Source organism: Lonchura striata, chromosome 4A, assembly GCF_050655825.1.
Source record: "Lonchura striata isolate lonStrDom1 chromosome 4A, ASM5065582v1, whole genome shotgun sequence".
Classification (NCBI taxonomy): Eukaryota; Metazoa; Chordata; class Aves; order Passeriformes; family Estrildidae; genus Lonchura; species Lonchura striata.
In genome coordinates, this window is record NC_140742.1 from 19337944 (window position 1) to 19360256 (window position 22313).

At 53.3% G+C, this 22313-nt stretch overlaps 1 protein-coding gene across 14 annotated transcripts in view; it reads right to left on the bottom strand.

The window, feature by feature from the left end:
- The window catches only part of DLG3 (discs large MAGUK scaffold protein 3), a 78101-nt gene that overhangs the window by 24138 nt on the left and 31650 nt on the right, over positions 1-22313 (bottom strand). For 11 of the 14 annotated variants that reach the window (XM_085570440.1, XM_077786607.2, XM_085570438.1 and 8 more), the window contains 7 exons: positions 14361-14414; positions 6726-6776; positions 3590-3714; positions 2946-3115; positions 2447-2583; positions 2008-2152; positions 1705-1864 (listed from right to left, as the gene is read on the bottom strand). In XM_085570440.1, the coding sequence (XP_085426566.1) occupies positions 1705-1864; positions 2008-2152; positions 2447-2583; positions 2946-3115; positions 3590-3714; positions 6726-6776; positions 14361-14414 (842 nt within the window). The remainder of the gene's footprint in view (positions 1-1704; positions 1865-2007; positions 2153-2446; positions 2584-2945; positions 3116-3589; positions 3715-6725; positions 6777-14360; positions 14415-22313) is intronic. The other 3 variants (XM_085570436.1, XM_021534585.3, XM_021534583.3) reach the window with 1 other exon arrangement.

A 22313-nucleotide genomic window follows, 5' to 3' on the forward strand; every position in this document is an offset into this window, starting at 1 on the left:
GTGCTGAGCCCACTGCAGGCTGTGGATCTGTTGGGTAGCAGGGGGTTGTGTCTGGGCACACTGGCCCAGTGGTGCCAGCCTGTCTGCAGTGGGGCCCTCCATAAGGCAGCACCATCCTCTAGTGGCCACCAGCACGTGCTGCATCAGGGCCACTGCCGAGTCATCGCTGTGCCATGGCCACTGTCAAGTGCCCACTGAACCCCTGCCAAGCCACCACTGTGTCACTGGCACTGCAAGCCACTGCTGGGCCATCGCTATGCCACTGCCACTGAAAAGCCACTGCTGAGCCCTCACTGTGCCATTGCCACTGGCTAAGCCTAAGCTGGGTTGCTCTTTCTGCTCTCTAAATGGGAATGTTGGCACGTGCGAGAAGGGACACCCCGCTGGGACCAGGGTCTCTGGTGTGTTTTCCAAATATTGTGATGCAGTCTCTTCTGTGGTGCACTGTAATGGCAGACAGCACTACTCCTGCCTGTGGCATCATTTCCCTGTGCCCTGACAGCACAGAAGTTGCTACACCTGCTGAGGATGCAGTGCCAGAAACATGCTCTAGAACTGGCATTGATGGTGCCAAGACCAGTGGGAGAGGTGGGTGAGGGTGGAAGACAGTGCTGCACTGGTCATGGTGTGCAGGGACATCCAGCTGTGGCTGAGCACCAAGAAGTGTGACAGGCCTGTGACAAAGATGAGTGCAGACACTCTCCAGGAGGATGGCAGACCTGGCAGCAGATGGCAAGTCAGGGTCTCCCACTCCAGCATCCACTGCTCACCTGCAGGATGGGAGATTCCTGGACGAAGCTCCTGCATCTTCTACTGTAGGCACACTCCTAAAACCCGCCTGTGACCTTGTTCCAAACTGCAGAGCCGGCCCTAAGCCTAAGTTGAGTGCTGGTCCTTATTAATCAGCCTAAGCCCTAAAGTCCTGGCCCTGGGGATAGCACATTCAGAGCACTGGCCTCAAGGCTGTGACAAGAAGAGGGTAAGCTGTAAGAATCAGCTAGTAGAGCAGGACTTTCCAGGTCTCTCTCTCCCACCCTCAGCTTGAGGCTTTGGAGAGGCTTTATACTGCATTTAGGCTCAGAGCAATGTTTTCTTTGTGCTCCTCTTTATTTCCTTGCTTCAGGAAACAAACCTGCTCATGCAGCATAAAAGATGCCACTGGGGCAAAGGGGGCTGGACAGGGCTGGACAGGAGGCTATCAGGCCAGGGGCTGGCAGTCACTGGAATTATACCTGAGTGGAGGTGGTTTGGGATGCCAGTCTCAGGGAGCATGGGAGGGCCCCCACTTGTTTGCAAGGCTATGCTCCCCCTGGTCCTTCACACCCGGCACAGCTCCACCTGGGAACATCCTGGGAGGCTGTGGCACTGCTGGATGGCTCCATAAGAGTGGGGAACACCTTGTATTCCAGGTATTATAAAATAAGCAAGAGATTGAAGCTGAAATGCAGTTGTGTAAGGCTTGTGAAAGAGTAGAAGAGGGAATGGAGAGGGAGTGACTGCAGCAAGCCAGTGATTGACACAGCAGGGCTGGTCTCAGGGGGGTGAGCACAGAGCTCATTATAGGGATCTCAGGCATTGCATCACACACCTACAGATGGCCTTTCAAGGCTCTGCACTGGCAGTGGGGATGACATCAAGCCACCACAGAGGGAAAATGAGGGAATGAGAAGGAGCATGACAGGGATGCTCCTGCCTGGTACTCACCTGGTGAAGTCATCGTCTCCGATCATATGCCGAGGAACAGGCGAGTACCGGGACGGAGTCACCTGGGGAGGGATGGGATAGGCAGGCTTGCTCTCAACGCTGCTCAGGTAGCCCAGACTGGAGTTATGGCTTATGTGGTTGTCAGCCAAGGCTGAGAAGGCTGCAGGGGAGGAGAAGGTCATCAGGAGCAGAAATCCATACACAATGAGGACATGGAGACCAGCTCAGCCCTGCTCCCCAACCCAACACGCTCAGGTGCCCCACAGCCCCACACGCCCAGCCAGTGGCCAGCGGTGTACGTACTGCTGGCGTAGTCGGGGGGCGCGTACATGTCGTTGAGGTGGATGTTGCCAGGCTTGGCCACTTTCAGGTACACCATGTCAGAGGTGTTCTTCAGGGCGGCCACTGCCTCCTCGTGCCGCACATCCTGCAGGTTTGTGTTATTCACCTGCCAGAGGGAAAGTGCTGGCTGAGCAGGAAAGCAAGGATCAGGGCAGTCCCGCAGGAGTAGTTTTCCATAGGGGAGGTGCCACAGTAGCTCCAGAGGCATGGTCCCATCACGCTGGGTTTGGCCTTCCTGCCTGCAGCCATTACTGTGCCTGCCCTCCCACAGCAACATCCCAGCTGGGTCCCCAGGGAAGAGGGGTGAAGCTGCTGACAGGACGGCTGCTGGCGTTCAGGATCAACACTGCATCACAGTGGAACCCGTTCAGCTTCACCTCACAGTGGCCGTGGGGCTTACCGCAAGCAGCCGGTCTCCGATCTGCAGGCGCCCGTCCTTTTGGGCAGCACCTCCCTCGATGATCTTGGTGATGTAGATGCTGTTGTCCCCAGGGATGTGCTGGTTCCCAATGCCCCCTGCAATGCTGAATCCCAGGCCTGAGGGAGGGTGAGAATGCAAGTGAGGGACAGACAGATAGAGTCCTGGGCTGGCACCACAGCCCCTGTGCCTCACTGGGCTTCACACCCTGCCCAAATCCAGCAGGCAATGGGCCACCACACTGCTGCCTGGGGCCAGCCTGGCCACCGTGCACAGCATTGTGGGTCTGTCCCATACCCCATGCCCCACAGCATTCCATGCTGCTCGGCCATCCTGCAGCATCCTGCACTGCAGTGCTGCCACCTTGCATCCCCCGTGAGGCTGCCCTGCATCTCATGATATCTTACACTGAGGGGTCACCCCACACTGTTCTGTGGGGCAGTGGGGCACCCTGGCCAACTGAGCAGAGTGAGGGGTTCACCTTTGGGACCCTTCATCAGGTTAACCTCCATGATGGTCTCTGGCGGGGGCTGCCGGCGGCGCACCACAAGCCGCACCACGGGGCCTGCTTCCTTCAGGGCTTCCACAGCTTTGCTGTGCACAACCTCAGAGACGTCCACGTCGTTCACCCGCAGCACGCAGTCGTTCACCCTGTGGGCACAGGATGGCCCTGAGCATCCCTGGGGAACTACCAGCCCATGCCACCCTCCTCTGGTCACCCTCTGCCACCCTCCTCCAGCCACACAAATGAGAGTTGCTCAAGCTGGCCAGATCACGGCCTGCTGGGGGTGAGAAAGGGGTCCATCCCAAAGCAGGGGAGAGCGGAGCTGGTCCCTGTAGTGCAACCCTGATGGAGGTGGGAGATGAGAAGGAAGGCTGGATCCCTGCCCTGGCCTGTAGAGCGATGGGTGGGAGCAGGAGCCTGATACAGGGAGGGGAGGATGGGTGGCTACAGACAGGAGGCTGGTGGCCAACGATGGTGGACAACCCTGTCCTGAGGGGATCTGGCTGTGGGAAAGAGACATATGGAGGCCAGGGACCATGTTGGAAAAAGGGGCTAGGTCTAGAAGGTCCATGCAGAGATCGTGGGTGACACCCTGGCTGTTACCCCAGCCCTGTACTTACCCTAGACGGCCATCCATGGCTGCTGCTCCCCCAGGGATGATCTTGGTGATGAAGATACCCGGGTCATCTGGAACATGGGGGTTGTCGATGCCTCCCGCTATGCTGAAGCCGAGGCCAGAGTTACCCTGTGGGAAATCAAACACTGCGTCTTTCCCCCATGGGCAACTGCTTGCTGCCAGCCCTTCTTAAATGGTTGCCTCCAGCCGTGGGACTGCCTGGGGCACAGGAGCCCTTACAGCATCTATCACACACCGGGGTGCCTGGTTCAGGGGGCAGAGGAATGCTGGCCGGAGGAGAGGCTGATGAGTGCTCGGCGCAGCAGTGTGGAGCACTGAACAGATGGAGGGGAGAGTGGGAGCCGCCGAGGACCTCCCTCATCACCGCGTCGCCACGGAGAGACTCAGGCAGGCGGGGAGCTGGGGGAAGAGGAGGTGGTCCTTGGCAGAGAAAACCTCCCCTTGCTGGCTGCTCCCCAGGAGGAGACACCAATGCTGCAGCCTGCGCAGACCAGCGGGGATTGTGCCAGTCACCAGCTTCCTACTCCTGCCCCTCTGCACCCTGGGATGTAGCCCTGGCACAAATCCCAGCTGGGGACCAGCAATACTGATGACAAAATTTACAGGTTTGTTTGGAAGTCGCTATCAGGATGGAATGGGCTCTCCAGTTCTGTCTCCTTTTCCTCACGGACATGCTTGAAGCATCATTTGAGCATCTCCTGCCGAATTATGCCTGGAGGGAATGCAGGGACCACAGCTCATCTCCAGGCCATTCCCCCAGCATCTCAGGATTGAGTGGCTGTGGCCCTGTGCTGCCTCTCCCACTTGCAGGATCCTCATTAGTGACACACTCACAGGCGCTGCTTCAAGATCCATGCTTGATGCAAGTGGACAATTCCTGCCTTTTTTGCTCTGCCTTGAAAATCAGATGGCTTCTTGCCATGTTTCCTCATGTGGAAGAACTGACACTTAGTCACCCTGTGCCTGCCTCTCTTGTACACGAGTGGGCTCAGTCCAAGCTCTCCTGGCTGCCCATGGCCCCAGTGCTCAGTGGGAGATGAGGGGGTGCTCTACTCTTCCAGGAGACCTGTGGCTCAGAGGGCCACACTGGAACTCTGTCTCCCCAGGATAATTTAGCCATAATTTAACAGCCAGCTGGGGCTTGCACTTCTCCCCAGCAATTTTGCCCCAGCATTAGTTCCTGCAGCAATGCAGAGCTGGCTTTATGATGCTTGTGACACAGCACCAGGAGCCACCAATGCCTGTCGCTGTGCAGCGCTCCCAGATGCTCTCTGGCCAGCTGTGATTTGGCTGGCATGTGACACAGAGGCATTCAACAGTAAAGGGTCAAGGCTGCTTCCTCTATGCTGTGTTCTGATTACCCTGTGCCTAGCTCAAAAAAGCTCTTTACTGTCACAGAGACCAAGCCTGGCTGCAGCAAGGCAGGTGAGATTGCAAAATGATCACCAGCCATTAGTTGTGCCAGCCTATGGAAGGTCCTTGGTTAGCTATAAAGCCTGGAAATTATCTGGGAGGTGTTAAGTTTTATTCTGATAAACCTCAAAAAGGAGTTTAATGGATTTTTTAGCTGACATCAGGGTTGATGCCCTGATGCCAGGGCAGTTACTGCTGTAGAAACATGTGTGGTGGGTAAACACAAAGCCATGTCCTTCTGAACATTGTGTTTCTGCTATTATTGCCCCCAAAATGCTGCTGAAATTACGCTTGTCCTTACAACAAAGACAAGGATTAACGACAATGAATGACCAGTGATTTTGGGGTACTGAGGGCAATTCTAGAAGCCAAACACCCCAGCAAGGGGACAGCCTCACCTGCAGGCATCAGGGTGCTTCTCCTGCATTAATACAGGATTGTTTGATCCCACCAGGGACTCGGTGAAGGGGAACGACCTGGGTATGGTTCATGCTAGCCCAGGCTGCTAAGCAGTGAGATTCCCTCATGGTGTCTTGCTGTTGGAGAATGAATTACTGCTTGGGGCTTTGAAATGAGGGCATCAATGAGTGTTTCCCCTCTGTGTGGCTCTGCCAGCTCTTTCCCTGTTCCCACTATGGGCTGAGGACAGAGGATGCTCTGAACCCCTGAGACAAGGCTTTTGCCTGTGATTTGGGTCCAGAGCAAGAAGCACTTAGCCCAAAAAGGAAGGAACCTCTGGGCTGGTTTCATCAGGCACGCCGGGGAAGCAGTGGGTGAGGCGGCAGCCCCAGATAACCTTCTGTCCACCCACCTCTGTGATGCAGAGCCAAGGGAAGGAGGGAGATGACTAAAGGCAGAGAGGAACAGAATAATGAGCGTCTTTCCCTGCAGTGCTGGCCACGCAGCGAGGCTGAGCCGCCTGGCACGGCAGCGAGGGGGAGGCAAGGTGTGCTGTGGAGAGCCACGGGCAGCCTCCCACCACAGCCATTCCCAGCCAGCGGGGCTGTGCCTGTCTCCCAGAGTAAACCCTGGGCCAGCTTTCCCTGCTCCCTCTCCATCCCTCCTCCCCTGCTGTTTCCTGGGCAACAAGAAAGCCCTTCGTGCCCTGTGTGGTGCTGGCTTGCCCCTGGACAAGCCCCACACATGGTGGGAGCTAATTCTAGCCACGGCTGGTGTGGCGCATGCCATCACCTCTGTGTTGCCAACAAAGAAATGGCTTGAGCAGGAACTTCCTTCACTGTGGCTGTTTTACTATATCTGTTCTTGCAGCTTAGCATCTCAAGGCTGTGTGCCCTAGAGTGATGGGGAGCCTGGTGGCAGGGTGCCTTTGGTCCCTGTGCTCACCTGTGTCTACACAAGCAGAGCTCCCCACACCTCTGTTTTCTGACAAAGGCAATGACAGAGAGCCTCCCCCCATGCTCTGCACTGATGAGCTTGTGGGGGTGAGGGTGTGAAAGAGGGAGGCAAGGGAGAAGCCCTCCTCCCTCCCTTCTGGCGAGGTGTGCAGGGGGAGAGGGGAGCAGCAAGCCCACCCTGGTGGGAGCCAGGCTGGCAAAGCAGGTGCAACACCTGTGAAAGCCTCCAGAGAGAGCAGGGAGCAGAGCCCAGAGATCCCCCTCAGCTGTGCAGGGATGCGTGGGGGGCCAGCTGTGCTGGGGGTGGGCGAGTGGGAGGAGGCTGCTGGTGGGTGAGTGAGGAGTACTTACCCTTTCCAAGATGATCTCTTCATATTTGAATATCCCATCACTGCCATTCATCTGGAGAGAGGGAGACAGTGTGTTACAACTCTCTGCTGGTCCTGGGGGAATTTGCTTTTCCTCTCTGGTAGCTGAACATGAAGAATCCAACCTAAAAGCTGCACCATCACCACTAAAAAAACCTTAAATGCAACTGCTTGAGCCTACCCTGGAATTAAACCATGTGCTGCTTTTCTCTCTGGGCATGAGCCAAAACCCACTGACTTTAATGCACTTCTGTGCAAAGCCTTTATTCTCCCAGCTCATTTCTCCAGCCATGAAAAGGAACACAACTGAAAGCACAAAAAGAAATAACACCTTTGTTACACAGCATATAATTAACCTCAGGAATTCACTGCTTGAGGAAGGGAAGAGAGGGGGTCGGTCCATTTAAAGGAAAAAAAAAAAATCTGTACATAATAACATAATAAACACCTTTAGCAGCTTATATTTTTAAAATCTTTTTGTAGCATGATGGTATTAACAGGAAATTCAGGACAATTTATTCCATGAAATTAGTTGGGTGCAAAGGAAACAAGGTGTGAGAGAGCGGGGCACAGTAAGAGGTGAAAATATTGTGGTGCCCTTATGTATAAAAATGGTGTAGCCTGTCTCAGTGCTGTACACCACACTGATCCCCATGGTTAAAAGTCTCCCATACCCAAAGTATCAAAGCAGAGCTCTTGGAAACATAATGAATAGAAACAAAAAAGGATGCAATTGTAGGCTGTAAAATGGTAAATGTAGGCTCAAAAAAAAAAAAAATCAATTCTCCACATAATCAACACTGCACAAGAAAAATGTAGCAGTTTCACTCCTGATCAACAGGATCAGGCCACAAACAGCTGCCAAGGTCTAAAATTTAGCAAGATTTGCAATGCAATTTGGTACTGAAACATCCAACACTTAACAGTAACATTTTTTAAGAAAACTGAGTTGGAAGAGAACTCAAAGGGTCATGGAATCCAACTGCTGGTCCTGCACAGTCTCCCCAGCAATCCCACCATGTGCCTGAGAGTGTTGTCCAAATGCTCCCGGAGCTCTGGCAGCTTTGGGGCCATGGCCAGTCCCTGGGGAGCCTGTTCAGTGCCCCACATCCTATGCGTGAAAAACTTGTCCTAATGTCCAACCTAAACCTCCCCTGACACAGCTTTATGCCTTTCCCCCAGGTCCTGTCACTGAACACCTGAGAGAAGAGATCAGTGTCTGCTCCTCTGATTCCCCTCACAAGGAAGCTGCAGACTATAGTGAGGTGCAGTGAGGTCTATCTTCAGTCTCCTCTCCTTCAGGCTGAGTAAGCCAAGTCACCTCACCCTTTCCTCATATGGTCTCCTCTAGATCCTTCACTACCTTTTTGCCTCCTTTGGATGCTTTCTAACAGCTTTATATCCTTTTATTGTGGAGGGGACTGAACTCAGCCTCATAATTTGAGTCATTTTGGGAAACTAGGGATGGGACATGGGTAGTTCTGTATGACAAGGCAGAGGCATTGGAACCCTGCACTCAGCAGGCAAACACCTCTCTCACTGTGCAGTCCTGCCTCTGCCTGTGGCCTCTGGACTCTGCAGAGTTCCTCATCTGGATTTTGCATCCACCATTAACTAATGGCTCATATGGAGCCACTTTCTGTATACACTCTGTATTCCAAACTGGAGCTGACATGCATTTGTTTGGACACAGTTCTCCTCCTCATGAGGCACCAGCATGCTGGCTGTGTCCTGCTTTCTTAGCTCCTTGCTATCTGCCCCTGCAGAGGCACAGCTCTGCCATCCTCCACACCCCCAGAGTGCTGGGTCATTCCACAGAAGGGACAGCAGCCATCATTTATGCTAAAGCCATCATCTGACACCACAGAAGAAAACCTAGTGAGGCAACGGTGAGGTTCTATTGATAGGTAGGAAGGGGAAACAGGAGTTTTTCTAGGTGGCTACAGTCAGGGTCCTAGGCAGAGGAGCAGTGCTGCAGGACAGGATCTGGGGTAGGGCTGTGCCACCTGTGCCACACACTCTCATCCCCTGCCCTGGGATGCCAAAGCAACCCCACACCCCGTACTGCACTTCAAAGATGAGGTTGGGCAAAGATATGGGAATGAGGCTCCAGGAAACACAGGCTGAATGTACTGTCCCTCCTTGGATGTGCCCCGTGCCTGGTGCCTCTCAGTCACTGGAAGATTTCAGGGGACAGCCCAGGGCTGGGACATCCAAATACTCCAATAGTAGGATGCTCAGATCCTCCCAGCACATTGGGAAAGGTTTTAGCCAGCTCTTACAGGAGGATCCTGCAGCAGAAAACCACGGGAAGTGATGGGATTAACCCACAGCAGGATCCCTGCCAGCCTCAGAGGGTCAGGGACACATGGTCAGTGCCACCTTCAGCCACATTCCTGTCCTGTGTTGTGCTCGTATGGGCAGAGGGGCATTGCTTCCCTTGCCAGAGGTTCCCCCTCTGGCTTGGGCCACCTCTCCCTCCTCTCATCTTCCCATACTGACTAATCCTAAATGCAGCTGGCTCGCCTCCCTCAGCACAGCCTCCCTCAGCACAGCCTCCAGCCCATCCCATCCCCTCTCTGAAGTCAGTATCCTGCTGCGTGGGGTGCAGAGTTGCCTCTCCCCGGTTTTCCAGCAACTCAGATTCCTGGCACCCTTTGCTACTACACACATTGTCCTCTCTGCTTTGGCATTCAACACAGTTGCCACACAGCCAGCCATATGCACACCCACGACCGCAGAGGAACAGCATACACATCCCTCCAGGATGGGGATCTGCAGAAAACTGTGACAATCTGTGAGCCGTGGTGAGAGCCAGCATGAGCCTGGCGAGGAGCGGCTGCTGCCAGCGGCACCCGGGGTGCACCGAGAGCCCAGCACAGACCCCGTCACACACCCTGGTGCTACCAGGCAGCTGAGCTGGGATAGCCTCACCCCCCAAATTCCTGGGCTGCTACTGCTGAGCAGTGCTCTGCACTGCTCTTGGAAAACTGGCCATAGAGGTGCTTGTTTGACACGGCGTCTGTTGGGAGCAGCCTGCACAGGCTAGGCATGCTGGGGTCAGCCAGGCCTGACCATGAAGTTTTAGCTCTGGTTATGTTTTCAAAATTCACGCAATGGAAAGCCAGTTAATTGTATAAGGAAGCCAAATAAGGAACTCAATATATACCACGTAACCAAGGGAACAAGCCAACAAAGCAAACGTTCCAGCTTCAGAAAATCAAATACCAGTCACTCATTGATGGCAAAAACCTCCCCATGATACCCACCAGAGCTGCCAGGACCTGGCTCTGCCGCCAGCTGTTCCCCCTGTCCTTTGTCAGTGCCTTGTGCTCTTCCCCAGATCCTGTTTGGGGCCATCTCCAGTGGGAAGATGCCTGGGTGGGAAGATGCACCACACCCTGGTCTCCTCGTGTAACACCTGCAGAGCTGACAGCAGTGTCAGGGGACAATTAGCTGTCCCAGCATATCCTGATCCTAAGCATCACCTGGTTTCTCATGGAAAAGGATATGGGTATTTTTTTCCAGGTCCTTCCCATGCAACAAGTCCACCTGATGGCTCAGGAAGAGGCGCCTTTACTGGCCCTCTCCTCTTTTGAGCAGAAGGGAAATAGTTACTGATGACGGCATTTAGCTCATCAACAGAAGGCTGCAGAGCTAACACTCATCTGATAAACAGAAGAACACACACCTTCCAGAGCTACTGCAAGCTGTCTGCAGGCTCTGCCGGCCAACACTGCATCAGCCCACATGGAACACCCCTTGGAATTTGCTGGAGAGTAAGGATTTGAGGTGGGTTTTTTGGGCTGGGGGGTGGTTGGCTGCTTTTGTGGTTTTGCTTGTTTTTTAAATAAAAAAAAGAAGGTCAGATTTCTAAGACAAAGATCAGGTTCCTCAAATGCAACCCAGATAGACAACCAGGTTGCAAGAGCAAATACCCTGCAAGAACAATAATACCGCTCACAGTCCCTTTTGGAGCAAGATCCTGCCTATATCCTGTGCTTAGGATGCAATGAGGATGAGCACTGGGACCTGCTGGTGGAGCAGCTGTTTATTGAGATAATGGAGAGGGTGTGAAGACTGCAGAGCCAGCCCTCGGTTGTGCCAGCCAGCCCTGGGTGTGGAGGGCACCTGGCAATGCTCCTCAGTTGCCTTGGCATGGGGAAAGGGGAACAGCCCCACCAGGGCAGCGGGTGCAATGGGCACATCCCCCACCCCCGCTGGCACAGGCACTGCCAGTGCTGGCACAGGAGAGCTCTCCCTGCCTGCACATGACAGGGGGTCCAGGGAAAATAGGTCAAGAGCTGCCTTCGTTCACCTCCCCACGTCCACGCGTCCCGCCGCACCACTGAGACCTACTGACTCGCTTCCAGCTATCCCTGACCCCCTCGTGTGCAGTGCCCACAGTGGTGGTCTTGTGCACAGAGTGAATAAATGCCCAATTTCTGGTCAGTCTTTTGGCAGAGGGCCGTGAGGACCCACCTGCTGAGCTTGGGCAGAGTGACAGCCCCAGCAGCAGCTGGGAGGACACCACAGCCACACTGCCTGCAGGAACTGGCACTGGGATGTGTCCCAGCCAGCACATGGGACCAAAGTGTGAGGGACTCACTGCCTGATATCAGGCCTGGAAAACACCTGTCTTCCTCACACCTGGCTTTTGAGCAACTGAAGGTGATTGCACCTCACTGCTGGGCAATGAGGCACCAAATTAGGCTCCAAGGACCCAGACTCTGAAACCTTCAACTCCTCAAGGGCTTTGGAGTGACTTTCCCTGTTCATTTTGGAACTGTCTAGCAGCAAGAAGTTGTTTTAGCTTCAGAGAGGCAGCTCTGAAATGCAGAGACCTCATGTGCCATGGAAACTCTCTTTCCAATTTGCTGTGCCCCCATTATGGACATGCTGGGTAAAAAGATGTGAAACTGTGAGCATGGGCGATGCCCTCCAGCACTTCCCTTAAACTCATCAAGGGATGGTTTTAATACGGCAGGCATTTTATAATGGGTTATTTGGGTTTTTACACCCTGGGGGTGCTGGGCTCAAGCCACACACTGAGCCCCAGCCATCCTAGTGCTGCAGCCCCCACCTTAGAGCACTGCTGGTGCTACATGCTCCTGGGGATGGAAGTGGGTGGATGGGGACATTGGAATGTAGAACAGACTTCTTGATAAACAGTCAGGGCCAAATCAAGCCCAACAGCCAGTCCAATGCAATCAATAGAACTAGAACAGGAAGGAACTAGACTACTTCCATCTGTTTATCATTAAGGAAAGCAAGGAATAGTTAAGTAATTAAAGACTGGAAGATGTGACTTTAACCCTTCCAAATACATACTGTACCAAAAGACTTCAAATTTTGGGTTTGTAAAAAAATCCCATAATTTCAGATTTGGTATTTTGGTGTTTGCAGAAAGCTCCTGGTGTGGCTCCTTTGCTGGCCTGGGCAACTGTCAAGGTTTCTGGGAGTTGTTTTCTCTGAAGCCTGAGGAATCCAGCACCCCAGAGAAGGAAAAGATGGAGCAAGGCTTGTTTCATTGTATAGTGTGAAGTAGAAGGCAAGAGGGTTTCCAGGCTGGATGCTGAGATGAATCAAACTGAGGTGTCTCCCCTACTCTGGGTACCCAGTGGTGACACACACCAGATCACAGCCAGCAGAGCACAGCTACAACCTGGTGGCTCTTTTGACCTCTCCAGGACAGTTTCTCCCAGCATGTTCTACTGAGTTTGGATGGATGGGACCACTGACTGTCACCCCCAGCATGATGCTGGCATCTGTCTGGGGTGCAGAGAACCCCCTGAAAGCCAGCCAAAGTGCAGGGAGAAGGGGTGCACAGGGATATGGAAGTGGAGGGAGAGGGAGGATGTGAAGTTAATGAGCAGGAGACCAGGGAAGCAGCCAGGAGGCCAGCAAATTGGAGTGCACTGCAGTGGAAGGAATGGTTGCTGCCCTGCATGAGGGCTCCCAGAGGTTCCTGGCTTCTGCAGGACTCAGGAACCTGCCCAGGGTGACAAAACCTGTCCTTGGCCCCTGGGCTCACCTCTCATTGCCCTTGGGCCCACAGGCAAGGAGGAGGGATGGGCATGGATGGAGTGTGGCAAAGGATGGTGCCTGCAATGATGAGCGGGCAATGTTCTTCCAAAGGTGTGACATTTTGTACTGAGGGAGGGTACAAAATGGATATGAAAGCAGAATTTCCATCAGGAATACCTCCCTGCCCTGCCCTGCTCACAGCACACTTCTCACTTGCTCTGGTCCAGCATGATGGTGGTCCCTTCCCTCTAGGAGACATTGCCCTTTTCCCAGTTCCCTGTAAAACAGCCAGGAGAGTGCAGAGAGGAAGCTGCAACATGACACTGCTCTGCAGCCAGGGCAGCACAGTGAGAGAACCTCTAACCCAGAACCCCTCTGCCATGCCATGTATTTGGGGAAGGTAACCTTTGTGGACAGCAGCTCCCCTGTGCCACATTTCATACAAGGCTGCTGGATGCAGGATCACCACACTGAGAGATGCACCACTGCCTTTCTCCCCAGTGTCAGGTGGCTTTAAATTCAGGCTTAATTAAACAATACAGCCAGGGTTGGAAAGGTCTCAGCCAGGCTTGCCTTCTTTTCTGTAGCTCTTCTCAACCAGCCCAGTCCAGCTCTGATGTGCACTGACCCACCACAAGCTGTGGGCTGAGATCTGCAGTTTTCTACAGGGGAAATTCAACCCCCAGAAGTCACCTGTGTCCCACTACCCTGACTCCAAAACTGGACCCACCCCAGCTCTGAGTCCTGGCACTGCTTCACTGCTGTGGAAGGCAGCTGAAGTTTGATACATCAGAAGTAAACCCGATGCAAAGCACTCAGCCCTGGAAAACTGTTAACCGGGCTCCTTTGGGCAAAGAAGGGAAGCACCCCACAAGCACAGAGCCAGTGCTGCTGGCCAGAAACCCATGCTGGCCACCCTCCTCCCTTCATGTGCCCCACAGGAATGAGTTACAAATGTTCTGGGGATGGATGCAGCAGGATGCAAACCCTGTCTGCAACAAACTGAGAAGCATTATCTTATACTACATCAGGAGTGCCAAATGCACCATGGCTTCAAAGACAATCACCAAGTACTGCTCAGCTGCTGGCAGCCTTCACTGGGAGAGGAGAAGCATCCAATGAGCCCTACTGCCCTGAGGAGTGGTGAGGGAAATACCAGCAAGCACCCAGAGAGCTTTGTCCCACTCCTGAGGGGCGAGGGCTGCCTTAAGGAGGCTGAGGCAGTGCAGGAAGGTAAAGGATGCCCCAGCAGAGCCTCTCAACCCCCCTTCATGGGGAACAGAGGAAATAGCTGTATGATTAACCCTGAACACAACCATCTGGCACCCACAGCTTTGCTGAGGCCTTTTGCCTTGTAGCTCCCTGTGCTGGAGTCCCCAGCATCTCCTGCTGCTGGCCTTGGTTCTGCGCAGTGTCACCCAGCCCCAGAAAGGTTTGGGGGTGGGATGAGCTGTGGGGATATGGTGTGGGTATAAGGATCTTCTGCTGCCTTACCAGGGCCTCCTTGAGCTGGAAAAGTCTTTCCTGCATTGCTGAGCAGGGAAAATGCAGCACTTGATCAAAGGAAGCAAAACGAAACCAGGAGACTTACAGAGAGCCCTTGTTCCAGCGAGTCTGTATTCACGATAATGGGAGCGGGGTTGGCCTGTGAGGAGACAAAAGTGGGATGTCACCAAGCTGAGCGATTAACCCAGCCCTTTGTGGTGCACTGCCTCTCCCCTGGCCATGCCATCACAGACCGTCCAGGCCAAGCAGCAGAGAGAGAGGTTTGTCCCTCCTCCAAGTGTCTAACAGCCCTGGGACAGGAGCAGGACAACAGCATGGCTCTGGGCATCAGTCCTGTCCTCAAAGCTGATGTGTCCCAGGCACTCCATGGCCTTGGCTGCTGGGAAGGGAGATAGGGAAGACTGGGAATTCTCTCAGGTTTATGTCAGACTCCCAAAATCTAAGTGAAATTCACACTAGGGAGGGGTTAGGAGATACGAGGAGTAGGGAAAGAAGCCTTTCTGAGGGAGGAATTTACTTCCAGCACACCAGGCTTTCAAGCACCTTCCAACAGCTGCTGTTCCTTCTAAGCACAGGGCCACCATGCCCTGGGAGAGGTGACAACATTTGGTCCCTTATCCTCATTACTCCTGCGGTAAAGCCTGTGCTCGGCAGCCTCGGCCCATCCTCCGCAGCAGCACATGCATCCTCCTGCCCTGAAGGGCTCCCCGTGAACCTCTCTCCGGGTCCCTCCCCTGGGCTGCCTCTGCCCTCGGCTCGCTGCACATGGCAGGGCAGACACTGCGGAGGCCCGGCGGAAGGGAGGGCAGGGAAAAGGATGGACGGAGATGCGGCGCTGCAGGCCGCGGGGGCGGGTAAGGCCAGGGGAGGGTCGGGACGAGAGAGCTGCAGACTGGAGACGGCGGAAGGAAGGACAGGGCAGGGCGGGCAGAAGGATGGGACGGCCGGAGTAGAGAGGGACGGGCCGGGAAGAACGGGCTGGGACGGCCGGCGGGCAGGGACCGAGGCTCGGCTCGGAGCGGGCGGCCGGGGCGGCGGCGGGAGGCCGGGCCCGCCCGGAGCTGTCCAGCGCCGCCGCCGCTGAAGGCGCGGGGCTCCGCCAGCCGCCGGCACGGGGCGTGAGGGACCAGCGGCCAAAACACAGAGGCAAAATCCCAAGGCTGACACAATGGAGCAGTGCAAAGCCTGGAAGGTCAGCGGTGCGTTGGAGCTCCCTTCATCATCCCAAGGCTGGTGAGGAGGACAGCAGCCGGAGCGAGACACGCAAGGAGACGCGAGCCACCGGGGCAGGTGAAGTGAGCCGTCTGCCTTGGGGCATCACAACTTCAGCCAGCACACATCGAGTCAAGGGGGGCTGCTGAAGCAGTCACAGGGACCACTGTCTGCCCATTAACGGGGGTGTTGGACCACATGGCCCACCCTGACTCTGTGATATTTTCACAGCAGCCAGTTGCCTCCTTATCGCTCCTGCCTGGGTTTACCTGCCCCTGACTGAGACTAGACTCCCCCCACAACCCAGCACAGCAGTCCCCACCATGTCCTGTTTTAGTTGACCCTATTTCTAGATTATTTTCTCTCCTCAATTAGTGGATGAGAGAGTTAAGGACCAACCAGACTGTGGTTTAAATCCTGCCCTGGAAGGTTCTGCTCTCATATGGATGGAGCAGGAGGTAGTTAATTTGATTTATTCAGATGCTTTCTGATCTTTCCTGCAGCTGTAACTATTGGTTACAAACCCATAGTTTTTATGGCAATTAATTCTCTAACTCAGGCAAATATGACCACTTCCAAGTACTCCTGCCAAACCCCTCCTCCACACAAAAGAGAATCGCAATTTTCAGGTCCAGTGTTTTGGGATCTCCCAGTCCCAGAAGCAATGTTAAACTGGGAATATCCCCTCTCTAACAGTACACAGTCCTTGTATTTAATCCAGATAATTTGAGAGATAGAATATATTAAACCTGGCAGTGGCTTTTATTAGTCCCCAGTGCAATTCTAGGAAGGGATTCCACATTCCAAGGCAGAAAAGAAGCACTTCTACTGCCAGCAATTAACAACCAGTAACACATCAAGGTTTGAATATCCAGATGCCAGCTCTTATGAGTTTCCAGGAAGGATGCAGAAGATGCAGCCTAAGTGAATGTAGCCTATCACATGCCCCATGATTTATAAAAAGAATTCAGCTTCACAAATGATGCTTTGGATCCCTCCCAGGGAGAAGTGCTCTATATAATAATATTATAGAGGCTTTTGCAGGTCCAGCCTGAGTCCTCCACTGAGCCTGACTCCACTCTTTGTTGAATTAATAATAGCCCAAAAATCACACATCACATTGCCTCGCTCACACAGTGGTGAGCCCTAAGGACATATTTTGTTTCGCCTGCTCCCTGTGCACTGAGCATCCTTTGCAGCCATTCCACACTAGTGATTTTTTACATCTCAAAATACTGCTAGGAGCACAATTTCCCACTCAGGCTCCAGATGGGACCCAGGAGATACCGAATGTGAGTTGCTGCTCTAAAACGAAGCCACACGTGGTCAGGAGGAATTCAGATCAGGAAATCCCCACTTACCTCCTGCAGCCAGCTATTCCAACTACTACAAGAAAAGTGTTTGGGCATTAGTTCTGGCTTCCACTAGCAAATAATTCAATATTTGCACTTTGCCTGTCCTACTGAAGAGACAGACAAGACCTAAGACTCAGAAATAATCAGAACACCTGAAAATAAAAAGCTTTTGCCTCCCTCCACCAGTCAGGCAGAGGTACTGAGCAGCTCTACTAGCCAGAGGAGGAGAGAGAGTGTCATAATTTTTTGCTGGGCAGCAGGAACATGCTGGTGAATTAACCATGACTTCAATTCTATAGAGAACGGTTAAGTAATTTATGCCCTAAGGAGCAGGGGTTTGCTGCATGCCAAGGGAGGAGAGGGAACCGGGCTGTGCATTCAGATCACATTCAATGGGGGCTGTCAGATCTCTTCCATCTAAACCCCTTAATCACAATAGTATTTACCAATCCCTGTTTGTGCTTGGGGGGGGTTTACAAATAGAAAGAGAGGAGGTCCAAATCCTACAGTGCCCACTCCATGGCAGCAGGATCATCAAAGTCCAGTGGAGCTGGAGGTGCCCTGAACTCTCTCCATCAGGCAGAGGCACTTGGCCTCAGGGGATGGAGGCTGAAGGGACTCAAGGAGGACCTTGGGGAGTGAAGAGGGCACTGCAAGATGCAGACAGATTGATCTGGGCACAAAGCCAGCAAGGCAGAGGACAGCTGTTGAGAAAATCTGGGCAGCCACAGGAGTCAAAGGCAACCATGGTGAAGGGGGATAAAGTTTGAAGGTCAGGATTCAAAAGCTCTCTGGTCTCATGGGGGCTGAGAGAAGCAGAGCTTCGCATTCACCGAGATCTGCACGACAACCCTAGCGGCAGCCACAGCCCAGGAACTGATGGAGGGAGCAGCGATCTGCCCCAGGCAGCCCCCAGAGAGGAACTGGCTCCCTGTGGAGACCCTGGGAGAGCATCGTGCCTGTTTGGGGCAGCTGCCTCTGTGGCTGAAGTCAGGAGGAGGCTGTGGGTCTGTACGCAGGGCAGAAGGGATGTCTCCTCCTCTCCAGGCTGGAGCAATATCACTACAGTACGTGCAGGGAGCAGCCAGGCAGGCCAGCACTGCTTGGAAAAAAGGATGTGGCCTTTCAGAACTACTCTTAGATATCCTCTCTGGGTAGTGATCTGAGAGAGGCTGCTGCTATTTGGACTCCACTTGGGTCGTGGCAGTCCAGTGACACTAACACAGCCACCTGGGAGCACCAAAGCCCCACATGTCTACAGGTGCCACCCCTCACCTCAGTTGCTACTGCTGTTGTCCGCTGGCACAAAGGTAGGAATTGCAAATGATTTCCCAAAACTTCCAAGCAAAAGAAAAGCTGTAATTACATGCAAATGGAGGAGGTTCACTAGCCTGCTGCTGGGGATTGGGTCCTGCCCTGTGGCATTTCCCAAGGACTGCTCTCAGGGCTGGCACAAAGGAGCTGGGCAGGGAGACTCTGAAATGAAAGTTCAAGATAATTTCTCCAGAACTGAGATCCCAAAGCTTTGCCATAGCTTCACATCCTCCACAGAACCGGCATGGGGCCAGCTCGCAGAGGTCAGGAGACATGTACCTCCTGGAGGAAAAACACACATGCCACAGATGTCTCAGGACAAGAGCAACTGGACTGTGATCACATATAAACACATTTTCATCTTAACCAGCAATGAGAATAACAGCAGCCTCCAGAGATGGCAAATAGCAGGCCAAACACACAGAGCTGCTCTCTGCAGAAGGGTGCTGTGTCCCATGTCTCATGCAAGAAGGAATGTGCAGGACAGAGTGACTACTGCAGACACTGGGCTAATGCATGAGAAGCAAAGCACTAATTTAACTCCTTTATTTCCCCAGACTGGATCAGAGTGAAAATTCAATCTGTCTTTTTATATCCTTTGTTTCATACCATCTGAGGTATAATAGCAGCACTCAGAAAGAAATGGCTCTGGAGATAAATGAAATTTGGTCTTTACATCCCTTTAAAAGCTCTCAGGAGCAGAGGTCACGAGTGGGGAAATGCCCAACAGAATTATCTAATCAGGGCTGACACTGAGCTGCTTGTAGTCTAGCTCCATCTGCTTTAATTTTTTTTTAAAGGGTGTTAAACCACGGAGAAAGCTGTGCATTTACAGCTATGAAAGCAGCTGCTCTGTCACAGGACCGAGCCGTGTCGAATTCTGGCTGTGAAAAGCAGGTACTGGCTCAGGGATGCTGAGGGTGGCACGGTGCTGCTGGGCAGCAGGGTCAGCTGCAGGGTGCCCAGACACCAACAGGATCCTGCCTTTGTGGAGACCGGGTTTGCACCAAGCTGAATTAATTTCACAGGAACAAGCTGAGGTCCTGCCTGCACAGCACACCCAGAGAGCCCCTGCTCAGTGCCGCTCACCCTGATGAGCACTGACACGCTCATCTGCTTTGTGCCAGGGCTGCCTGCCCTGTGCCCAGATGCTGCTTTTCCCAATGTTGGGCTACTTCCTGCACCAAGCCAGAGCCCAACACGCAGCTCCCACTGCACCTGAGAGAACACAGCTCCTCCACAGCAACCTGAACTTGTGGTCAAGACCAGGCAGAAACTCACTCTTGAGGCTCCCTGAGGCAAGGAGGGGATGAGTCTCGCTGGAGAGGAGGTGTGTAGAGCAGAGAGGCGCCAGCATCTTCCCTCCAGGTTGCTCCTGGGCCCTCAATGACCCCCTTGGTTTTCACCAGGCTGTGCCCAGAGAAGCCATCTCACAGTCCTCCTGTTAGGAAGCAATGCATGGCATATTCCTTCCCAGACTGAAGTCTGCTACCAGCTGGCCCATGAGATGTAGGGCTTCTCTGACATCTCAAGACCAAATTCGTGTTTTGACCTAATCCTTCCATTCTCAAGGGCAGAGGTGCCACACAGCTGGCAGGGCTGGTCCCATCCTCACAGATCCCTGTGCTCACCTCTCTTTGCATTCCTGGGCTTTACATGGTGGCCAGGGCAGAGGTTGCTTGGAAGCATCAACAGAGCTGGAGACCTCTGAGGGAGAGCTGATCTTTCAGGGTTCCCACAGGGGAAACCTGTGGGACAGGGGAAAGGGGAACAAAAGAAAATAGAAGATGGAAACTTTTGGAGGCTGAAGAAGTTCTTGCCCAGAGATGAATTACCCTTCCTTTTAACTGGGCTGGAGAAAGGAACTCTCTCTACACTTTTTCTCACCTCCTGCACAAGCAACCTGTTGGCTGACATGATTTGGGCAGGGGGAGGACATGACCCAACAAGCGTGCCTGCATGAAGGGGAGTGACAGGTTGAGCCTGGCCCCTGCCCTCCTGCACAGCTCAAAACGTGGCATCAGTGATGTAGGGAAAGATGCTGGGGCTGACTGGAGCTTGCAGGTGCCTGCACCTACTGTGCCAGTCCCACCCAGCCAGGTGGCCTGCAAGCAAGAACAGCCCTTGTCTCCAGGTTGCCCCTGGGAGATGCCCAAGCTGGGCTGTTTTGGTAGCATGAGCAGGCTCTGGGGCCGTGGCAGCAGAGCCCCAGCCAGCCCCACGGCTGCACCTTGGCACTGGCTCAAAGCACTGCTGCCATCCGGAAACAGGGAACATGGGACTTGGAAGGTCCTTGGTCACAAGGATCTCTGGCAAAGCCACTCAAGTGCCCCAAGTGTAATGTGAACACAAACAGCTACTGAAGGTTTAATCTTTGTTTTGGTGTCTTCTTTTTTTTCTTTTTTTCTTTTTTTTTTTTTTAAAGTAGCTTAAATAGGCACCGGAAAAAGCCTTTACTCAGTAGCACAGGAAGAAAGCTTCCCAAAGAGAAGCTCTGTTGAATATAAGTTTCCATTTAGAAACCATTAAGGCCAGGGTGTTCAAACTTGAAAGTTAGACATCCTGTTCCAGGCTCAGCCCACTAAAATAAGTGACCCAATTTGCAGAGCCGCTGGGCTTCTTTGACCCGTTGGTACCAAATAAAATTTACTTGATTCCTTTTCGCACAGGAAGAGTTGTTATTATGTGAAAGAGTCACATGCTTTTATCTTCCTCTCAGACAAATACATATGTATAGGGGGGGGAAAAGGGAATAAGGAATAGTGTTAAAATAAAGATTTCTTTAGTTCCTGGGATTCAAATATCCTAATTTCTTCTTCTAGTAAGTTCCAGAGCACACCCAGCTAACAAGTGTTAAGAAACCTGTTTCTGTGGGAAAAAAAAGCAAACCAAGATCCATCAACAGAGATTCAAGAAAAATTCCAGTTAATACAAAGGTGACAAGAAGGTATCTAGGGTCTGGTCCAAGGTGCTCTGAAGCAGTACAAGCCCCATCAAGCGAGCTCTGCAAGTTAAACTGCGAAGTTCATTCCAAATTCAGATATTCTGAACTTGTTAAACACTGCATTCAAAGTTTTCATCTCTAAGTCCCTGATACATGCTCACAGCACATTGCTGGATTTGCAACGAGGGCCCTTGAGGACTCCCTACATCATCCCATCTTTGCATGTGTTAAAACCAGCTGTGAGCATTAACACAGCCCACTGCACCCACAGTGCTGGCACAACCTCACAGCAAGGGTTACACCCATCCCTGAATCACAGCTGCCAGGCTGAGCCCCAGGCTCACTGTCCCTCCTGCCTGCGCGTGAGGTTTGGGGTGGCAGGCAGAGCCTCCTCATGCCCCACACGGAGCTCCTGGTGCCCAGCACAGAGCAGTGCAGGGCCTGCTCTCCCCTGGCACCCAGAGACCACGGTCCCCTTGGAGGGCATCCTGCACCGGGCTGTGCGCAGCGGGCGCCCGGCACATCACCATAGCTCTGATTACGTCCTGATTAGTCTTAATGACTTCCCCTCTCTAAATGAGCATTCACAGCTCTGGAAGGAACAAGGAACGGAAGCGTCTCTCCTCCCATAATAGCACAGACGTGCAGAGGGGCTTACCCGAACAAGGCAACTCTCCAGGAACAGTGACAGCTTCTGCTTTGCTTCCTCCTCCCACCCTCCCCTGCACCCAGGGTACCTGGATTAGGCCTCTGGTACAGCTGTCCCCTGGGTTTCCCTCTCATGCAACCCCCCGTGGGACTGTACACTCTGAGCATGGCCAGCAGATCCCTGCTGAATGCCTGGCACTGGTCAGGACTAGGCTCAGGCAGGTTCAGTGGTGGTGGAAGAGCTGGTGGAAAGCGCAGTCATGGGGGCATGGGACATCCCTCCAACAGGAATGACAGCAGGTGATGGCAGTGGAGGCTGATGGGCTTCCTGCTGCCTCCAGGTTCTTCACCAGGAGCAACTTCCTCCACATTGCACACACCCCTGCTGAAACATGTCTGTGCTTGGCCCTGCATGCCTCACAAATGGACTCTCCACCTCCTCCTCCTCTAGCAGTGTGGCAGGGCTACATCCTCCCATTTCTGGCAGGTACTTTGCTCTTCTTCCACATGTGGCATTGATGTGGTCTCTCCCACCTCTGTGGCCTCAGATGCTGCCTCTAGAGCA